This window comes from Primulina tabacum, chromosome 1 (genome assembly GCF_025594145.1).
Source record: "Primulina tabacum isolate GXHZ01 chromosome 1, ASM2559414v2, whole genome shotgun sequence".
Taxonomy (NCBI): Eukaryota; Viridiplantae; Streptophyta; class Magnoliopsida; order Lamiales; family Gesneriaceae; genus Primulina; species Primulina tabacum.
Window position 1 is genome coordinate 58820983 of NC_134550.1, and position 20716 is coordinate 58841698.

The 20716-nt window shown below is 34.9% G+C and overlaps 3 protein-coding genes, 1 long non-coding RNA gene and 1 other non-coding gene across 8 annotated transcripts; 1 reads left to right on the forward strand and 4 right to left on the reverse strand.

Annotated features, from left to right (window-relative positions):
* Positions 1 to 1192: 1192 nt before the first annotated feature.
* On the reverse strand, positions 1193 to 5435 carry LOC142555502 (alpha,alpha-trehalose-phosphate synthase [UDP-forming] 6-like). Of its 4 annotated transcripts, none has more exons than XM_075666416.1 (4): positions 5214 to 5435; positions 2664 to 4699; positions 2315 to 2588; positions 1193 to 1657 (listed from the first exon to the last, which is right to left on the reverse strand). In XM_075666416.1, exons 2-4 carry the CDS (start codon positions 4673 to 4675, stop codon positions 1370 to 1372), a joined length of 2574 nt encoding a protein of 857 aa, XP_075522531.1. In that variant the 5' UTR covers positions 4676 to 4699; positions 5214 to 5435; the 3' UTR covers positions 1193 to 1369. The 4 variants fall into 4 exon arrangements, with proteins under 4 accessions (XP_075522531.1, XP_075522513.1, XP_075522506.1 ...); XM_075666398.1 differs by having other exon boundaries at positions 5218 to 5434; XM_075666391.1 differs by having other exon boundaries at positions 2664 to 4729; positions 5218 to 5434.
* A 1220-nt stretch (positions 5436 to 6655) lies between these two features.
* LOC142520504 (vacuolar iron transporter 1) lies at positions 6656 to 8640 on the reverse strand. The gene is made up of 4 exons (XM_075623508.1): positions 8233 to 8640; positions 7787 to 7872; positions 7567 to 7681; positions 6656 to 7113 (listed from the first exon to the last, which is right to left on the reverse strand). Exons 1-4 carry the CDS (start codon positions 8451 to 8453, stop codon positions 6816 to 6818), a joined length of 720 nt encoding a protein of 239 aa, XP_075479623.1. The 5' UTR covers positions 8454 to 8640; the 3' UTR covers positions 6656 to 6815.
* A 1499-nt stretch (positions 8641 to 10139) lies between these two features.
* On the reverse strand, positions 10140 to 10697 carry LOC142520511 (uncharacterized). Its single transcript, XR_012813945.1, has 2 exons — positions 10627 to 10697; positions 10140 to 10192 (listed from the first exon to the last, which is right to left on the reverse strand). It is a non-coding gene; the product is annotated as an uncharacterized LOC142520511 (long non-coding RNA).
* On the reverse strand, positions 10333 to 10420 carry LOC142521590 (small nucleolar RNA Z159/U59). The gene has a single exon (XR_012814299.1). It is a non-coding gene; the product is annotated as a small nucleolar RNA Z159/U59 (small nucleolar RNA).
* A 2353-nt stretch (positions 10698 to 13050) lies between the features above and the next one.
* On the forward strand, positions 13051 to 17577 carry LOC142520519 (cyclin-SDS-like). Its single transcript, XM_075623525.1, has 7 exons — positions 13051 to 14094; positions 14356 to 14520; positions 15211 to 15377; positions 16092 to 16220; positions 16481 to 16661; positions 16790 to 16834; positions 17204 to 17577. Exons 1-7 carry the CDS (start codon positions 13060 to 13062, stop codon positions 17231 to 17233), a joined length of 1752 nt encoding a protein of 583 aa, XP_075479640.1. The 5' UTR covers positions 13051 to 13059; the 3' UTR covers positions 17234 to 17577.
* The last annotated feature ends 3139 nt before the right edge of the window (positions 17578 to 20716 follow it).

Here is a 20716-nt window from a genome sequence, read left to right on the forward strand (position 1 = left end):
CATTTCATTGTGGTGGCCTCAATTTTGTCACTAAGCCATGGATGGCATATATAACAAGTTACAAGAATTCTTTGTTAACCTTAGACCAATTAATTAATTTCTAATTAACTATTTGGTTCGATTTTTGGTCTAGTTTGAATGATTAAGCTTTGAGTTTCATAGTTGATTATTTTATGAGATATTGTAATTTGAACAAAATAATGTAGTAATAACACTTGATAAAAGTTAATGTGAATATTTTATTTGATCGTGGGCTGGAATGTATATAAGTAAAATATCTATGTTACGAAAATTTTGTAATTTATATAAAAATAAATAAACTTTTAAAGTTGTGGTTATGTTTATTTGGGTGAAGTATGAAATAAATAATTTTTAGTTTAATTGGATTGTACACAAAATCCACTAATAATAATAATTTTTATCTAAGAAAATAATACTAAATTAATAAAAATATTTTGTAATTTTTTTTTTACTTCTGTAATCGATTTGGTACATTTTATTTTTATAATATTCTTCAGAAAAGGAAATTTAAATGCTTTAATTAATATTGATAGCTTTGTGATGGAACTTTTCTACATATAAAGATGTGATCTTAGAAGGCCAATTACGAGGGAATTGAAACAACACAATTTTGACAGAAAACAAAAAATAAACAGAGAGGAATTATTCAGGTGTCCAAATGATTCTTTGATTTGGTTTTTTTCCAAACTTGACTCGACTTCAACGAGTTCATTGTAATATAACGGGACAACTGAAAGTAAAACATATTATATTTCGGTATAAACTTGTGTGAGACGGTCTCACGGATCGTATTTTGTGAGACAGATATCTTATCTGAGTCATTTATGAAAAAATATTACTTTTTATTTATGAATATCGATAGGGTTAACCCGTCTCACAGATAAAGATTCGTGAAACCGTCTCACAAGAGACCTACTCTTGTATTTCATTAATCAGTAACAAAAACCAGATCATGAATGTTGATTTCATGTCAACACGGAATCAGAACTTGATTGATCCTACCTCACCTAGAAAACATAGCAATTAATCATGATATGCTCCAAAAAGCTCAAGTTTTCAAAATCAACTTTGGACTTGTTAATCACTAGAACTCCTGTTTCATACCAAGAACTCTGTAAATCATTCAAAAAGGGCATCAATCAATTTTAGGGAACAAATATAGTCATAGACATAACAATGGGAAATGCTCCATAAATGATATTCAAACCTTGGTATACTCATCACTCTTCCAAGTTCATGTAGACAGAAAATGATAAGAATTCGCTAACAACGTTTATATACATCATCAAAATTAATCAAGCAGGTGGTCGATATGATAGCACACAAACAAGATACGAAGAAAGTAAATCTACGAGGGTATCATATGTTCTGCAACTGAGGCCAAGCCCTCCATAAGTTTAATAATTTCAACCGTATCATCAAGATAGTATCTCGCCTTGCTCGGTTTCCGGCCTACTGTACATGCAAATACTTCCGCGGAAGGAGCTATGGATGGTCCATTAAGAGAGCTCGTAATCACCTCAAACATATCTTCATCAGATCTATCGTCTCCTATGCATAGGACGAAATCTGGCAACATTCCCTTCTCTTGCATCATGGATAGGAGCCGTTTGGCCACCAATCCCTTGCTTACTCCCTGTGAATCAAACACGGGTAGACCTTGTAAAAACAGGGTGGATGTTCCAACATGCATAGAGTTAGAAGAGTTCGAGCTAGTTAAAGGGAATGCACACCAGAAGTCTTAAACTAGTGACTCACTGGTTCTTACTCCCTGTGAATCAAACACGGGTAGACCTCGTAAAAACAGGGTGGATGTTCCAACATGCATAGAGTTAGAAGAGTTCGAGCTACTGGGTTCTCATCCAAGTGTTAAAGGGAATGCACACCAGAAATCTTAAACTAGTGACTCACTGGTTCTCATGCTATATATATGGGAAACCACTTTTCTCAAAAACCCAAGGCCTTGTAATATGGTCCAACAACAAAATTTATAAAACACGTTGCTGGAATATTGTATTGCAATAAACTGATGAATATTGATAACAGCTTCAAGAATTGAAAATTTCACCACAATTTCAGTCAAGATATCTCAGCAGCTTCAAACAATTTATCACGCTGCCTTCAAGCTCAATATAGATCCCGAGAAAACTCAAACAACAGGCGACATTGTTAATATAAACAAAGTTCAGTGAGGATTTTATATGAAAAGGGTTTGAATATGATTTATCGGCACAACCGTATTGTATGTTAAGCCATTCTCGAGAATGTGTTGACACCGTAACTAGTCACATACCTGTGGCTTTACTTCAACACAATTTTGGCCACTCTTGACTGTGACAGGTTCATTAGAAAGAACACTTTCGAGGTGATTAAGAAGTTCTTTTGCTTGACAAGATCCAAAATCAGGATCCGCATCCTCATAACACCAACCCATTGTGGTTTCCTTAATTTCAATAACTGACCCATCAGTTGTCTCCGTATAAAGTTTCATTACCGGCTCTGTAACCTGTTTCCATTTGCATTCAACTATGGGCACACATGTTTCCCATTCCTCATCTCGATTCAACCTGGAAAACTCAAACTGTAAATCATGTAATAAATATGAGATTTATGATAAGAAAAAAGAAACAAATATTGCATACCTCAGGAAATAGCCATGCTCTGCTGCAATTCCGAGCTTTTCACAAGATGAAAACCATTCGGTTAAAGTCTCTCGACTTCTAGCACTAACGATGAAAACAATATTGTTTTTGTCTCTACACAAACTATTTATTATATCGATGGTTTTCGAGTTTGGCCTCTTATCAATTGAATTTTGAGGCATTAAAGTACCATCATAATCAAGAAGAAACGCTCTATTTGTAGTCCTTCCGTAAGCTGAAACTATGTGTTCCATAGCCAACTTTCGAAAATTTAGATCGAGTGCAACGACCCTAAAACTTAAGCCAAATCCAATACCCCACGATCTACATCGTGCATGATCCTTACAAGTTCTTTCAAGATCATGCAAGAAACTTCGAGCCCAATACGCCACATCATGGGTGCTTACATACTTATAATGTTTCTCATGTCTCATTTGTTTTTCTGCATCAGCCATTACGAGAGCAGACTCCATTGCATCCGCCACTCCATCTATATTCCACGGGTTGACTCTAATTGCTCCACTTAGAGATGGCGAGCATCCAATGAACTCCGACAAAACCAACGTGCTCTTTTTCAGACGTGAAGATTTGAGCCCCAAAGCCTTATCCAACTTCTCGTTTCCTTGTCGACTAATTATGTACTCATATGGGATAAGGTTCATACCATCTCTAACAGCTGTGACCAAACAACACTCGGCAACGACGTAGTAAGCAACTCTCTCATAAAATTTGAGTGGTTGATTAATTAAGATGACAGGATCATATCCTGGTTCCCCAAAGGTCTCGTTTATTCGCTTTACTGTCGCAAACGTTTCATCCTGCACTTCTTGCACGTATTTTCCTTTTCCCCGAGCTGGATTAGCTATCTGCACTAAAACAACCTTTCCCCGCTTCTCGGGTTGCTGCAATAGGAGCTGTTCCATTGCCAGTAATTTCAAACTTATGCCCTTGAAAATATCCATGTCATCGACCCCGAGTAACATCGTTCTCCCCCTAGCAGAAAACTGATTAATAAGATCTACAACTTTGGCCTCAGTTTCAGGCAGGTTCAAAACTGATTGAAGCTGCCCCATGTGGATACCAACAGGAAGAATTTTGATACTAACAGTACGACCATAATATTCCAAGCCCATGTAACCCCTTTTCGACTCATATGATAGGCCTAACATCCTACTACAACATGACAGGAAATGCCGTGCGTAATCAAATGTGTGAAACCCTATCAAATCCGAGTTTAGTAGAGCTCGAAGAAGCTCTCCCCGTATAGGCAAAGTTTTGTAAATCTCCGAAGATGGAAACGGGCTGTGTAGGAAAAAACCAAGCTTCACTCGGTTAAACCTCTTCCTCAAGAAAGTGGGCAATACCATTAGATGGTAATCATGAATCCAAACGAAATCATCTTCCGGGTTAATCACTTCCATGATTCTATCGGCAAAAATCTTGTTAACTGATACATAAGCCTGCCACATGGAACGATTGAATCTACCACCAAGATCCGGTAACAGAGGCAACATATAGTGGAACAATGGCCATAACTGCTGTTTACAAAACCCATGATAATAGCTGTTATATAGCTCAGGAGGCAAAAAGGTGGGCACACACTTAAATGTGTCCCAGAGTATTTGAGATACTTCTTCTTGGTCATTCGGGTGAATATCTTCCTTAAGACACCCCACGTAAATATACTCTAGTTCTTCATCCCCCGATCCATCTTTTAGTTGAAGGAGAAGCGAATTCCCGTCCCAACTAAAAGTCCATCCTTTACTATTATTATCCAATCTTCGATGAACCTTTATTGGCAGCAGGTTAGCTACAATAATTATCCTATCCCGTTGTGCTGATGAAGAAGATGGATCACAGCCAACGCTCTTTGATACATCATCGTCAATATCAGACAGTATGCCAGCAACTGTCATAATACGAGGAATACGCCGACTAAGACCACCTAAAGTCGGTAATGGGGCTTCGCCAGAGGCTAGCTCCAAGAGGTTTGAGTATGATCTCGACACCATTTATTACAGGTAACTATCCGAAACCTGACATCAAACAATCTAAATTCTTTCTTCCTGCTTTACAAAAAGAAAAGTAAAATAAAAAGTTCCCGATGAAAGTAAAGCTCCCTGAGCTAAAAACTTATTTAACAACCACCACCATGAAAGTTCTCGTTTATCATCTAACATTGAAGTTACGTATACGTAGTAAGTAAAACCCAAAACGGTACAAGAAATGAACAGAAAGATTTAACTTTGAGGAACAAATCAAGTAACAGGTAGCAGGAATAAAGAAATTTCAGGTCAAGCATCAAAGAAAACAAAGGAATTCGATAAATTTACGAACACATCACATATAAAAACAAAAAACAAAAAAACTAGAAAATTGCAACTTCATTTCCTGGAATTAATAATAAGAATAAATTGAGGAAGAGAGAGAAAACATGCAATACCAAACTAGATATACTATCCCAGCAACAGCCCACCCAATTATATGACACAGAGAATAGCAAGAGATGAAAAACAAGGGGTGAATATTCGAGAACCAACAGAGGAAAACTTACCAGTTTTGACCCTTGAGTCCCCAAAGGATGATAAGCCCTACTCCCCCCCCGTCTGTGTGAAGAAAATGGGAAAAATATGGGAGTAACAGAATGAAACAATGATGGGCGAGTGCCCCAAAATGTTTTTCTCGCAACTTTTCAAATACACAACTGAGTACTGCTAACGAATGTGAGCATAAATAAATTGCAAGTTGGTCGGATGACGTGTATTGATATTTTTGGGGTTGTTATTTTCTCCCTCGAGTCTTGTTTATTGTGTAACGACTCTGTTTCTTGTGTTTTAAGCACAGAGTCGAGATTGTTATTGTTATTGTTATTTTTAGTTGAGTACGGTTTCATGAATTTTTATTTGTGAGACGGGTGAATCTTATCGATGTTCACAATAAAAAATAATACTCTTAGCATAAAAAAATATTATTTTTTCATGGATGGCTCAAATAAGAGATATGTCTCACAAAATACGACCCGTGAAACCATCTCACCTAAGTTTTTGCCTTTTTAGTTTATGCAATGAGTCACAATTCATATGTATGTTGTATATGAGAGTCTTTACATGCTTCCTTTTGATGAAAATCATTTGAACACAAATTCCCAACTAATTTTCTCAAGAATGAGTTGCTTTAATAAATGATAATAATTTATGTGCATAAGAAAAAAATAACATTAATCTCACTGTTATAGGCTTGGCACTTTGATAATTAACTTCTATTGATGTTTATAGAACAGAATAAATTGACATCTGAAAGTCAATGAACCAATAATTGTAAGTAAATTATTCGTAAGAACCTTAGACCAACAGCCTCCTGGTGGCAGTACCTTGTCCACAATCTATGTTGACTTTACGTGAAACGGCCAGATTTTTTTTTATCACATTGATGCAGCTAATCACGGTAAGCTTCCTGATGTTTTTTTTAATATATATAGAAGAGATTAATTAATAATTAACAACAAAATGTCATGTTCAAAATTTATTTATTATATATGATGTATATGTAAATAAATTTTATATATTATTAATTTATATAAATAATCAATTTGGATTAGAAACAAGAAATTATTATTATAATTAAAAGTCTCGGTTTTGGATCTAATAAATAAAATTTGTTGGCAGTTCTTTAGTAAAATGCTTCGTGACTTTACGGGAACTCGAGGAGCCAAAAAAAGCCTTGAAGATTACCAATATACATTTCCAAATTTAGTCAACAGGTGAGCAAACCGAAGCAGAAAAATGGATCTTTCACATTTTTATTACACGTACATGTTTAGGATAAATGATGGAATCAATCGTACGGGAGAGCAAGCTTCAATTTACTGGACCAAAAAAACTGGGATTATTTATAAAAGAGGTGGAAAACAATTATCACGTTAGATTTTTAAGCAATTTCACGAAATCGGGTTCATGTGTTGTGAAACAGCCCCCATTCTTTGTATGACTACAACAAGAAAGTGCCGACGCTCATAGATATCACATGTCCCGTCTGGAAACTGAGAATTACCCAAAAGAACAAAAAGAAATTCACGATAAACATTGAATCCTCAACATCACCGAAGTTCGAACAAGCCAATTAAAATACATGCAGCGATCTTGGAAAATCCTGTCATCCTTGTACAACTTTAGCCATACCAAAAGCAGCAGCAGATGCAATAGCCCCAATAAACGCAGTCTGGAGAGCACTGCGAATGGGTTTGCTCCCAGTAAAATGGCCTTTTGCATACCCAAATATAAGCAAAGCGATTAGAGTTACGACGACAGACGCTAACACAGCTCTCCGTGCCGTTGGGATGAACATGTAAGGGATGAGTGGCACTATTCCTCCGACTATGTAAGCGATGGCAATTGTCAGTGCACTGTGGAGGGCTCTCTTTGGATTTGGCTTCTCCAATCCCAGTTCAAATCTGCGCGTTTAAGGTGATTTTGTGTTAGCATTTTAAGGCTGTGTGAGTCTGGGATTATTTAAACGAGGCAGAATAAATGGCGAGAGAAATGTAAGAAAATAAATCAATGCTTCTCTGAAAAGATTTGACTCAAGATTTTGAAAAGGACAAAAATGGTCCATCTGTGTGCTTAACATATATTTTTATTTATAAAAAATATACATTCTCCAGGTGATAATTAATGAATTTTGCATGTATTGTTTTTTTTTCTCTTCCCCTTATTTTACAAATCAATTTTTGAAGTTTATGTTGTTCTTATGTGCTGGCTGAATTACGGATTATTATTTGAAAACATATCACGATATTCTTTCATTTCATCTTCCATAATCCAAGCCATTTTTTAATAAAATCCAATTAATGCTAGCAATTAAAATATAGGACTAAATGGTTGGCAAAATCTGAAGAGGGATTTACTTCATCATAAAATCAAGCCAAGCCTGTGGGTTCTTCCTGAGAGCATTCACTACTGGTGTGTATTCATGAGGCTGAATCCCATACTCTGATAGTATTTCTGCAACCTCGGCAGCTTCTGCAATGTTTTTTTTTAATATTAATTAATGATCCAACATTAATGCCCTCCTAGTAAAAAGTGATTTCACCTAAAAGGAAACACACAAAGGACAACTGTAAAAACCTGTATCAGGGACAGCAACAATCTCCTCTTGTTCTCTCTTGAGCTCCCTAATATAATGATCAGCCTCGCTTTTTGCTGCAAGGTAACTACACCACCACAAAAATATGAACGTTCCATCGACATATGGAAATGTTCGGAAGATTTGAAGTGCACATTGGCCCCAAGTCCAGAAAGAAGACAATCGACACTAATGTAACTTTTAAAAAAAATTATACGTAATTTGAATAAATTCAAGAATTCCTATCCATGCTTCACTTAGCCCTAAAAAATAAAGGAAAAAAAATATTGAAAACAGACGCTTCCTGATATTTTGGTCCGTGCCACCACTGTTTCAATGACACTTCATTGGTTCATTTAATTTACCAAACCAAGAAACGAGTAATTGTACCACTAAATAGTGAAAAACACCATATAGTGGGAGATATACGATAATAAGAAAAGAATACCCTCCAAGACCCATGGAGATAGCTCCGGCGGCAACCTCGGCTATTCCTGCCGTGAGAATGATGGCGGAGGATGCGTTAGCGCCTGACAGGCCTGCGGCGAGTGCGAACGGAACCGTGAGACCATCGGACACTCCTATGATTATGTCACGGACAATTTCGCCAGCAGTGAAATGCTTCTCTTTGTGTTGGTTCAACAAAGACGTGTTCAACTCTTGAGCCATTGAGTTATGCGCCAGAAACGTGACAATTTCGTAAATCAATGCTTAATTGGTGTACATAAACATGATTGTATGTAATATATATATACCTGAATCTCTGTCTGTGTGATACAACTGTTTTTTTTTTTTTTTTTTTGAGAAAATAAATTTGAGATACAGATACTGGAGTGCATAGGTATGGAAGTAGGTTTGCAGTGTGTCTGTAAATATACATAGGCGACTGTTGGTTTTTGTCGTCATTGATTAAGGCCATGATTTTCTCAAATCTGATGTAATTAAGTTTCATTAATTGTTTTTCCTTCGTTTAAAACCTAATAATATGTCAATACGTTCCAAAATAAAATTCATAAATTGAGCTAAATTCGACATGGTAAAACCCGGTTTTCCGTGGGATAGGCCTTTTTCCTTAATATCTCTGCGCGATTTTTAATTTTTAATTTAATTAATTGGGAGAGAGATTTGTTATTATTGATTTGCTGGGTTTACTTTTTTTGGAGTTCATTTTCTCATCAAGTATTTAACTATATATAAACTGATAAATATGATGTATGATTTTTTTTTAAATAGATTAAATTTCATGAAATATTTTAAACCAGTATTGTTCGTTAAAATAACTCATCGATCGGCATCTTACCTGATATATTATAATTCACAGTCACAGAAGGGAAGAAGCCGAAATATTAGCAGGCATCTTCGTGGCACGCGAAAGACCTTGATGGTTGACACGACACTGTATTTTACTTTATGAAATGGAAAGCAAAAACTTTCTTATTATTTGTGGATTCAATTACGTGGGACATGATAAAATAAACCAATAATCAGTAAATAAATGATAAAGAAAATGATTGTTATAGGAATGTAATATATGATATTATATTTGATATGATTTTTAAAGTGTAGGATGATTTTGAATTTTTTGATGAAAGGACAAAATTGTCATTTCTTCTTTTTTTTCTTCTTCCACTCCAGCGGCGGCGGCGGCGACGCGACGGTGAGGTTCCGGCAACGTCGGTGCGGCCAGCAGTCAGCGGCATCGACGGCTGCGGTCGACCGGTCGGAAGTTATCGGTCGGCGGCGACGGTCGGCAGTCCGGCGTCAGCTGGTTCTCGGCGGTTGCCGGTGGCGATCGGCGGCGGCGGCGGTGTGAGTTTGAATATAGAAAAAAAGGTAAAATTGAAAAAATAGGAAGGATTAAGAGTTGGATAAATAATCCTAGGGGATGATGAGGTATTATTTTAACTCACCTAATATAACCTAATCATTCATAGGAGGTATTGACTTGGTTAAATAATCACGCGTACCAAACGAGTGATAAGATAGGTTAAAAAAAATAAACCCACCTTATCATCCAAACCAAACACTACCTTAATTGATACAATCACTTTCACCATTTGCCAAAAGTTTGCCGCTAGCATGTGACTCGCTATTCACCCAATGCCAGCTTATGTGGACATGGCAAAATTTAGATGAGATTCAATGGGGTACGAGCGACTCAAATTTGAATATCATCCTAATATTATTTGAGTTAACTCCAATTTTCGCATGATTGTAAAAGGGAATGACTTTTCCTTTTTCTTTTTTTCTTTTGTTTTTTTTTAAAAAAGAAATGTCTCATGTTTTTGTGTTTTTAAGTCGATCATGCTTTCATATCAGAAGTAGTCTTTTCAGCGCACACTTAGGTTTAAATCAAAAGGATGTGAAATTGGAGTCCATTTGATTCTGATTTACTTTCCATTCCAATTCTTTGAAAAAGCAAAGAAGACACTAAAACCAAGTTAAAATGAAGACATTATTACAATCAGTTGAAATTAGATATTAATAATAATAAATATCATTTTCTCCGAGGAGAAAATATCGAACAAGAAATTTTTTAAAAAACAAAGCCCCTTCAGTTCAGGTCTCCATTGTTCTTCCGCATGATTACATTCTCAGAAGAACGAAAGTTTGAATTTTTAATCATCCCCAGAGGCCATTGAACAACTAATACAAATATATGCATAGATAAAGGAGAAAAAAAAGTGGACATCATTTTCTCCTCCGTTCAGATCTCCAATTGATTCAGCATGTATTTAATTCAGGAAGATAAAAGGCCTTTACCAAATTCTCTTGATACCAAATACGAATTAAACATGAACAGAGAAAAATAAAATCAGAGTTCGATGTTGAAAATCGATACCTCAATTTTCTGGCGGTGGAATTCGAATGTGGTGAGGTCTGAGGAGATGATGAACTCCGTCTTTATAGTAGTATGCCAGTTAGGAAAGTGAAGCCCTGGTAATTTGTTGGGCTCAAATATTTGGACTGGGTATGTTTTGGGCCTAAGCTAATTCAATGCCCATTTATCAAATATCAGTTTGTGCACGATCAAAAATAAATAAAATTTGAAAACAAAAGTAAAAAGTTGAAAATCACAAGTTGACAATATTTGATAATGAGTTTTTGCACCAAACTCTCCTATAAATATCGAAAATCCATACCTCATCCCCATGAAAACTAAATAGGTGTATTATCCCTTGAGTTTATAAAAATTGCACAATTTATTATTGATAATATGTTTTTTAACATGCACCCATGTTTTTCGGGGAAAAAACCAATTTTTGAATAATATTATGTCAAATGTACATAAATATCCTATTATTAATAAATACTATTTACCAGATGCACACAATAAATCCATCGGAATATAAACTTTTTAGATCTAGACAACAAAGTTGAGCAAGAAACCATGAAATTTTCGAGCAAGATTCAGTTGTTCCTTGTAGGGAATCTTGGGCTTCATATTCACCAATGTTTTGTGTTAAAAAAATCTATGTTTCTACAAACATAATCAACATCTCATCATCTTTTAGATTTCAATTAAATCAAATAGGAGCTGACGCGAAATCTGAGTCTAAGAAACCATCAAAGAGGTGTGCGAGTAGGTGGAGTATGAATGTGTTTGGTCAGTGGTCAAAAGTTTGATCCCCCTACCAGCACTTTTTCCGACGAGCATGTTGCATAGTACTTGTCCAGTTCAGTTTACATGACTAATGTGATTTGAGGACTATTGCGCTAGTACGATGATTTACCTAATATGCACTGACAAATAGCAGTTGCGGGTTCCCACATTATAACAAAAATCGGATATAAGAAATACATAAAATTGATTTTTTAAAGTCAGAAACCAAGAATCTCTCTCTTTCTTTTTTTTTAATTGCAAGCACTCTGTGTAACCGATTTAAACTGAAAATAAACTTGTGTGCGTAGTAATCACTAATCATAATAATTGAAAGAAAAATAACATTTAAATTAAAAGACATCTTATTTTGTGTGAAGTCGAAATTCTAATATTAATATCTTGGTAGAATATACATATGCCTCATATGTGCTAGATATGCAGTAACCAATTGCTACATTCAATAACCTCACTAAGCGAGAGTCGTAAATAAAATTCCACTCTCAAAATAGGGATACTTATCGGATATATTAATCCCGAATCAGTTTGATTTAATCCGATTTAATTTGGAATCGGTTAATCAAATTTAGGATTTAACTGGATCCAACATCAATTTTGAATAAGAATAGTTTCTTAAAACATAACCAAAACCATTTTAATTCGGTCAAGTTGAACCCAATATAGTAATATATTTTTTTATAATTTACTTCATAAATAATTTTTTATGTAACATAACAGTTGAAAAAGAATAAGATAATATTGATCACAATTATATTTAATCCAGTTTAATTTAATTTTGGTTTTCGATTAGTAACAGTTTCAATCCGATAAATTTAATTCGATATCATATATGTTTGGTTTGATTCCATTGTCACATAATCCAAAACCAGTTAAATCCGGGTTGGGAACAAATCCAATATGATGAGCTGGTAATATCCCTTGCTGAAAGTAAACATTTCAGTATTAAAAAGTTGCACGAGCAAAATTGTCAACAACTTATATGAAATAGTCTTACGGATCGTATTTTGTGATACAAATCTTTTATTTAGGTCATCCATAAAAAATTATTATTTTTTATACTAAGAATATTACTTTTTATTGTGAATATCGGTAGGATTGACCCGTCTCACAGATAAAAATTTGTAATACCGTCTCACAAAAGATCTACTCAAACAAATTATGCAGCCCTTGAGAAGAAATACGAGCAAGAATGGAAAGCTTAAGAAGAAAAGTTATTCTTAATGTTTTAAGTAATCATTCTCCTCTAAACTATTTGATTATGCTATAGTATATTTAAAAATAGCATGTTTGTTATGAAACGAATAAACTTTATTTATATTTATAATAATAAATAATATTTTTGATATAAAAATAATATTTTTTTGAGTGATTTAAATTAGATATTTATATTACAAAATTGATTATTCATGTCATATAACAAAAGTTGTTGTGATTTTAAAAAAATAAAGGGTGTAATAATGCCAATAAATATTTATTTTTACAAGCAATTTTAACACAAATTTCACGCCAATAACAGAACGTGTGAACGAATTAAACCGAACGTGGGCCCGATCATGAACCATTTCATATATAAATACCAGACCACCATCAACGTTTCTAAACCGTCACTCGCACGTACTTCAAACTCGAAATCTCACTGTTTCATGATCACCAATGAAGCGCAAGCATCAAGCATCACGAGCTGCCAAAGGAGTTGTAGCAGCAGCATCTCAGCTCTACTTCACAAAGAAGCAGCTCCGGTCACAGTTAACCCGCCGCCCCCGACTTCATTTTTCCCCGATCATTCCTACGAAGTCTGCAGCTTCACTTTTCACACAACCCAGTGATGTCTCCGGTGAATCTAGTTTATCCTCTGTCAATGATTTTAGGAGAGCTATTACTGCAAGGTATTATAGGAAGAAGAGCCGAAATTATGTTAAAGTTGAGTTGTCGGAGAATATGTCAGAGAATTCGTGCGTTGAATCGTGCTCCGGAACGGTACTGATTGTAGATTTAGGTAACAGAGATTTGACGTCGAAGAGTGTAAATGTGGAGGAAGAAGCAGGAGGGGAAGAGATTAGCAGATCTGAAGTTTCTAGCGTTTCTAGGTGTACATTATCGGAGAACAAATCCGGAAATGAGGATCGAAAAGTGACGGAATATGAACGTTATGTTGGAATTTCTCAAAATGACGTCCAATTGGAGATTCCTTGTGAATTTTCGCCGGAAAATATGAATTCTGAAGCTGTAAATGTTCAAACTACTAATAATTTGATTCTGAACGACGGCATGGCACCTATCTCAAACTCTATCAGGACAAGTGGTATCAGTGAAAAGAGAGAGCGTGAAGAGTTGCAATCGGGTGCCATGAATAGAATTCCAGAACTCAAGTCACTAGAATTTGATTTAGTTTGTTCAGAGCAGTTCTCAAATTGCGGTAGTTTAGGTGATGGAGTATCCGAGGAGCAAAACTCGTCCTGTAAGAATTATCAGGTAGTCTCTGATTTGGAAACAGAAAGTTCGGATTATACGTCTTCCTTGTGGAGTAATGCTTCCGGAAGTCAATTTTCTGAAAAGTCCATGGGAGATGAAAATTGTTCTCCTACTTTTCAATTGCTCGCTCAGTTTAAGAAACTGTTCTGCGAATCGACTTCTGTGCTAGGTTCAGCTTATCATGACTGTGAAGACTACAGTTCTAATGACATCAACGTGAGTTAAAAAGATTCCGGTGTTATCGTTCAGCTGGTTGTGTTATTGTATCAGTACGGTTCAAATGGGATACTGATCTTGATTTGTGATTCTGTCACATTTATTGTATGTATATGTTTTAGTAGCCTTAATAACTAATATGGATGAAAAATCAATTCAACATATTTAAATTTCAATTTAACGTTCATAATGCTTGATGCTTATTATAATTCTCATAAATGATTGAATTATTATGTTATGTTTTTGTTTCGGTCTGATTAGTTATTGGGACTAGAGGATGACGATGAAGAAATCTATAAGATCATAAGAAAGAGAGAGAGGAGGCAAGTGTATTTGCGTGATTATGCTGAGGAATACTGTTCTACTACTGACTACGGCAATCTTGTCATTCAGCAGCGCCAACGAATGGTTCGCTGGATTGTGGAGGTCAGTGACTTTATGATTATTTGTCCTTGATTAATTAGTGATGAATTTCTCCTAAAAGAAGTACTTTAAGCATGTTGTGTTGTCATGCATCTACACCTAGAACAGGAAAGTAATGACACTAATTTGTTATGAAGTTGATTTACATGAGGTTTCTAGATTCTGACATCTGTTGACCATGGAAATATTACACGTGGCACATGTAAAATTACAATTGAAAGCTGAACTAATACGTGCATACCCCATTATCATGGTCCGATGCTTTCATGATTTAAAGCCTCGTTGGAGTGGTTGTGGCATTTCTTCTCCTTTTTAAGAGGTGGTGTAAATGTGCTGTGTTTGTTTTGAGAAATAAAAACAATTCTAGGTATATTTGTCATCTGACTATTTTTCTCCCCTCTGGGGGATGCATTCCTTTATTGTTATGTTTTTTTGGGTAAATGGATACCGTGAATTAAACTACTCATATTTCATGATTCATTCACGTAGTTCAGTGCCATAGGTTTTGATACATTATAAACTTTGACCCTTACAATAAACTTGTTTAAAATGCTTGTATCTAACATATTATCTTTCGGGATATTAACATATCTTGTGAGTATAGCAAATCTAAAAGTTATTTCCTTAGTTCATATATAGAAGAGTCACACTCTTACTAGTGAATCTTTAACTTTCAATGATTCGATCGTGCAGCAAGCTACTAACAAGGAGCTTCAGAAGGAAACAATGTTTTTAGGTGTTAGCCTTCTTGACAGATTTCTGAGTAAAGGATACTTCAAGAATATAAGGAATCTTCAAATTACTGGAATTGCCTGCCTCACTCTAGCCACCAGGATTGAAGAAAACCAGCCCAACAACTGGTGAGTCATCTTTGATTTTTACACGGTTGATGTTTGATCGAGGGAAATCGGTGTCAGAAATAAGCGAATTAAATTTATCAATAACACGATTGAGCTGATTTCAAATCGTTTGTACACAGAATATTGCTTAATTACCAAGATTTTAATTTCTTAATTGAGTTAGTAAAATAAATGACATGAAATCTTTGATTTTCACTAAACTAAATTTGATTTAAAAAAAATGGGATTGTACTAAATAAAAATAAACTAGGGCGATTTTTTGCTGACAAGGAAATCAAAACAACAATTCGTCCATTTTACTGAAATGTTTTGTGGGTTATTTTTCCTCTCTATTTCTTTCTTCAGACAAGAAAATTCTTTGATGGTCTTCTCTGCTTGTCCATAGATCAAATGACATAACTGTATGTTATTTTGTTTTAAGTTAATATATTGCCACTGAACTTCTCTGCCAATTTTCTTCCTTCTGTTTCTGCCATTGACGTTCTTTTGTTAGAAGAAAAATATGGTCAAATTATTTGCTCCACATGCTTTTTACTAGTTTTCTATGTGAGGGTATAATGAAAGAGAGAAGCTCCATTTTTTTCCCTCCAAACCATTATTGTGCTTTATCACATATTTGGGAAGTAGACATTGTAGGCTTATTATACCCTCTGAAGATACGATTATCCCAAATCTTGAATTTTTACTTGAAGTTCAATTTTATTTTTGATACAGCATAAGGAAAAAGACATTCGACGTAGGAAGCAACACATATGCTCGGTATGAAGTAGTGGCCATGGAATGGATGGTGCAGGAAGTCCTTAATTTCCAATGCTACCTGCCTACCTTGTACAACTTCTTATGGTACGACTTTTATAATCTGAAAGCACGTACATTTTGTAGGGAAGGACACAGGGCCAGTAGAGACGATTCTTCTACCCAAATAAATTTTGGATTTAACTCAGTAATTATCTTAAAAATTCTAGTTTTGCCTCCAGATCCATTAAGTTTCTTCTTAAACCATCGCGCCCTACTAAATATAATTCTTGGGTCCGCTGTATTTTTTAATGCGTTTCCATCCTACTTCATGTCAATAATTCAACGTGCCTTACGAATATGTTCAGGTTTTATCTCAAAGCTGCAAGGGCTAATGAAAAAGTGGAGAAGACAGCCAAATACCTTGCAGTACTCGCGCTGCTGGGTCATCAGCAGCTTTGCTATTGGCCCTCAACTGTTGCAGCTGGGATTGTTGTTCTTGCTTCTATTGCAGCTAATCAAGATGCATCCTGCAACCTGATTACAGCAGTAAGAATTTACCCCTTACCTCTGCATCTCTTTTCCGCAGCAAATAGATTATCTTGGCATTGTTCAGAAACCAGTTCGAGAGGTAGATGCATGAGTTTACTGATAAATTTTCATTACTTACTCTTCAGATTCATGCCAGACAGAAAGACAAAGATCTACCTGAATGCATCAAGGTATTTATCAGCTTGCGTGAACTTTCCACAATAATTTACATTAATTCTTGCTTCAGTATTCCTGCCAGTGTTCGGTTAGGTATGCAGAGTTGATGTAAAATATCTAGTCAGTCATATCCCTATCCCCACTATTTTCGTTTTAATGTTCATGTCATGTTCGTTGTTTTTGGTACTCGACTCTTGGGGCATGATGAACTTCCTTACATATTTTTGGGATGGATTGATAACCCAAAAAAAAAGATAATCGAGGTTTTCTTTAACAACAAAATAGCTGAACTCGATGTTTTGGGACTTTAGTTATGTGATTTGAGTCATATAAATATATGCATTACATCAATCCAACTAAACATTGTATATTGTGCTTGACAGAGTCTGGAATGGTTGGTGAAATATCTATGACAGAAAGATGAACCAAGGTGATAATGAGATATAGAAATATACTACACTTCTAGCATAGAATACTGTTTTTTTTCCTCTCTAAAATAGTTCACGTTGTCCGTAGGATCGAAGATTTTGTAAACAGTGATGCACATTCTTTCAAATTAGCCCGTCATAAACAAGCGGTCAAAGAAAAATTAGTATTTCTAACTATTACAATTAATCCAAAAATTGTTTTAGGCATCTTTATCTTTATTCTTATTGTTAAATATATTAGTCATACATAGGTATAGAGAAATAGTTCTCAATATCACCTAAACATTCTCAAAGTTAGGCTTCATACTTCTAGTTTCTTGTTTAGGGATCGGCCCCTGTCAATCTCATCCCCTCGGTAGATCCCGTTCAATGTTTTTCAGATATTTGAAATTCCCTACTTGTAGATGAAGGAACCATATGCAAAAGCTTTGAATAGGCAGTTCTCATCCCTCAACTAATACTGGAACGCAGAATAAGAAACCTTTTTCGTCAAGAGGTCTCTTGACTCATTTAAGGTTCAGTACCGTCGATAGAAAATTTTTAAAAGTAACTAAGGAATGACACACGAGCATTTCAAGAATTAAAAAACATGCGTGAGACGATCTCACGGATCATATTTTGTGAGGCAGATCTTTTATTTGAGTCATCTATTAATTTTTATGATAAAAGTATTAATTTTTATTGTGAATATCGGTAAAATTGACCCGTCTCACAGATAAAGATTCGTGAAACCGTCTCACAAAAAGACTTACTCTTTCAATAAATACTTCATATCGCATCGAATACCACGAATGTCAGATATGCCTCATTTTTATGAGTGAAAATTCAAATAAAAAGCACACAAAACATGTATCGGGTATATATATTGCTATATCAAATAAATTCTAGTCACGTGGAATTAATTTATAATATATATTATGTCTCGCCTTTGTACTTCTTGAAATAACTGGTTTAATTGTGTGTTTAATTTAAAATACTATTTATTAGGAAATAGTATATACGTATAAATGTAATCTTGGTGTGCATGTCCTAAAAGTTTTAAAAATTGGTATAGTCTAATCCTTATTTTGGTGTATACGTATCGTCTTGTATTTATCTTCTTTTTTTTTTGAAAAAAATTTCTTTAATCACGTGAAATGTTATAAAGATCTAAATGTTCACTCAAACAATGGAGATCTCAAAATAAATAGAAAGACTAGCATAGAAACGAGCAGTCTGGGCAAGAGCATGAGCTGCTACGTTTGCTTGTCTATAAACAAATTGAACCGAGAACAAGGTTCTTTGGTGCAAAAGATATTTGCATTGATGCAAAATATATTTGCATTTGTGCACAATAGCTCTAAACTCAGTACGTCATTTTCCGGAGATTGTATAGCATCAACTACCGTTTTTGCTTCAAGCTCAAAGATCACATTTTTAAGATTCAATTCATTCATCCAAATAATAGCTTTGAGTAAGGCAAGAACTTCACATTCCTTAACAGCGGGATTCCCATCATAGTGTTGCATTCGGTAGGCCATAAACTCTCCATTTTCATCACGTAAAACACAACTAAGCCCAAACATATTGCTCGAGGTAAACAGGACAACGTCCGTATTGCATTTCATAAAATGAGGTAGAGGTTTATGTAGGGTTGTAATCGAGTCGAGCCGAGCCAAACTCTTGAATGTTTGAGCTTGGCTTGTTTATAATCGAGCCGAGCTCGAGCTTTATTTAACGAATATATTCATGGCTCACGAGCTTATTCAAGCTTTTATCGAACCTAAACGAGCTCAATAAATATGAATTGTACATTTAAATATTCATTAAATTCATTAAAAATAAATTATACATTTAGAAAAAAATATAATATTTTTATTAAAATTTGTCAATTTATTATAATAAATAAATTTAATAGATTTTTCTATATATTTCATAATTAATGTGTTAAATCAATAAATTAAATGTCAAAATTATTATTTTTCATCTAAGATATTACTTATGAATTTACTAACGAACATGTTCACAAGCTAACGAGCAGAATATTGTAGAGCTTGAATTTGGTTCGTTTATCTTAACGAGCCTCATTAAACGAGCTCAAACGAGCTTTTATCGAATCGAGCTTCGAATAGCTCACAAACGATTTGATTCATTTACATCCTTAGGTTTATGTCATCGCTTACAAATTGGAACAACATTTGTTGAGTTGGTACCGGGTAATTGCCTTCTACTTTTTGCCGGCAACCAATCATAAAGTCTGTAATGCATAATAGACTACTTGTGTTGTTGTACTCTGTGCATTATTCCAGAATTTTTCATTTCTCTGTCTCCATGAACTCCACATAATCAGTAACAGCCTTTTCCATTTCTTTGTTCGAATCAAAATCAAATATAAAAAGACACTCAACTCAATTTTAATGGATTCGGCCCACTACAATCAGGTTAATGCCACGTCAGCTAGGCTTTAGTGGCAAATATAGCCGTTGACTCTTTAGCAAAAGTCTTCCGTCTCCGCTCCATTTCTCCACCTACTTACAACTTGCTGAGAATTTTTCAAGGATCCATTTCGCCTTTTACAAGTATTTACTAAGTATTGACGTCCAAATTTGAGCACTTCCTCTAATTGAATGCGTTCTCATCGTGTATGATTTCTTTTTCACAACTTTCCAAGTTGAAATCATTTTCATTCTGCATCGAACATCGACCAGTTTGATTTATATGTAGTTTTGCCACTGTCTCAATTTCTTCGTATTTTTTTTTCCTGATATTTGTCGATTAGCTTTATTCAGATAACGGGCTTCTTTATTTTCTGAAGCATCCGTACTGTGGTGTGAAAAATTGGGAGGATCAGATTAGGTGACTGTTTATTTACAATTTGTAGCTTTACATTGCGTTTTGAATTTCTTTCTAATGATTTCTCTTACGGACTCTGATCTTGTATCATCTTGTCTATACTCGCTTTCCTGTGGAGACTGATTGGAATTCAGATTAGTGTGAGAATTGGTTCTCTCTTGCCGTAATTATTTCTATGTATGGCCTTTTGTTTGCAGTTGTGAAGTGACATGGCTGATGCAGTTGTAGAATTTCTCTCAACTAATTTGAAGGAGCTGCTGCTTTACTACCCTGCGGGTTTGATTTTTAATGTGAAGGATCGAGTCGTATCTCTTCATAAAGAACTCAGTTTGATGAAAGCATTTCATAAGGACTCCAGAGAGAAGCGTGATGAATCTGACCACGTTCGAGAAATAGTTAACATTCACCGATTTGACATATGAAGCAGAAGACATTATCGGGTTGAGATTGCCAAAATTATCATCGGAATTTTTATTAAACCGAAATTAATAATCGCTTGCGTTTCATATTAAAATTTATAGTAAGAGTACAATAAATTAAAATGCAAAATATGTAAAATACTATCATTTATGAGCAAACTTTACTTTAAAAATGAATATCTAACTGCAGTAATTAATCAGTCATGGAACAATTATT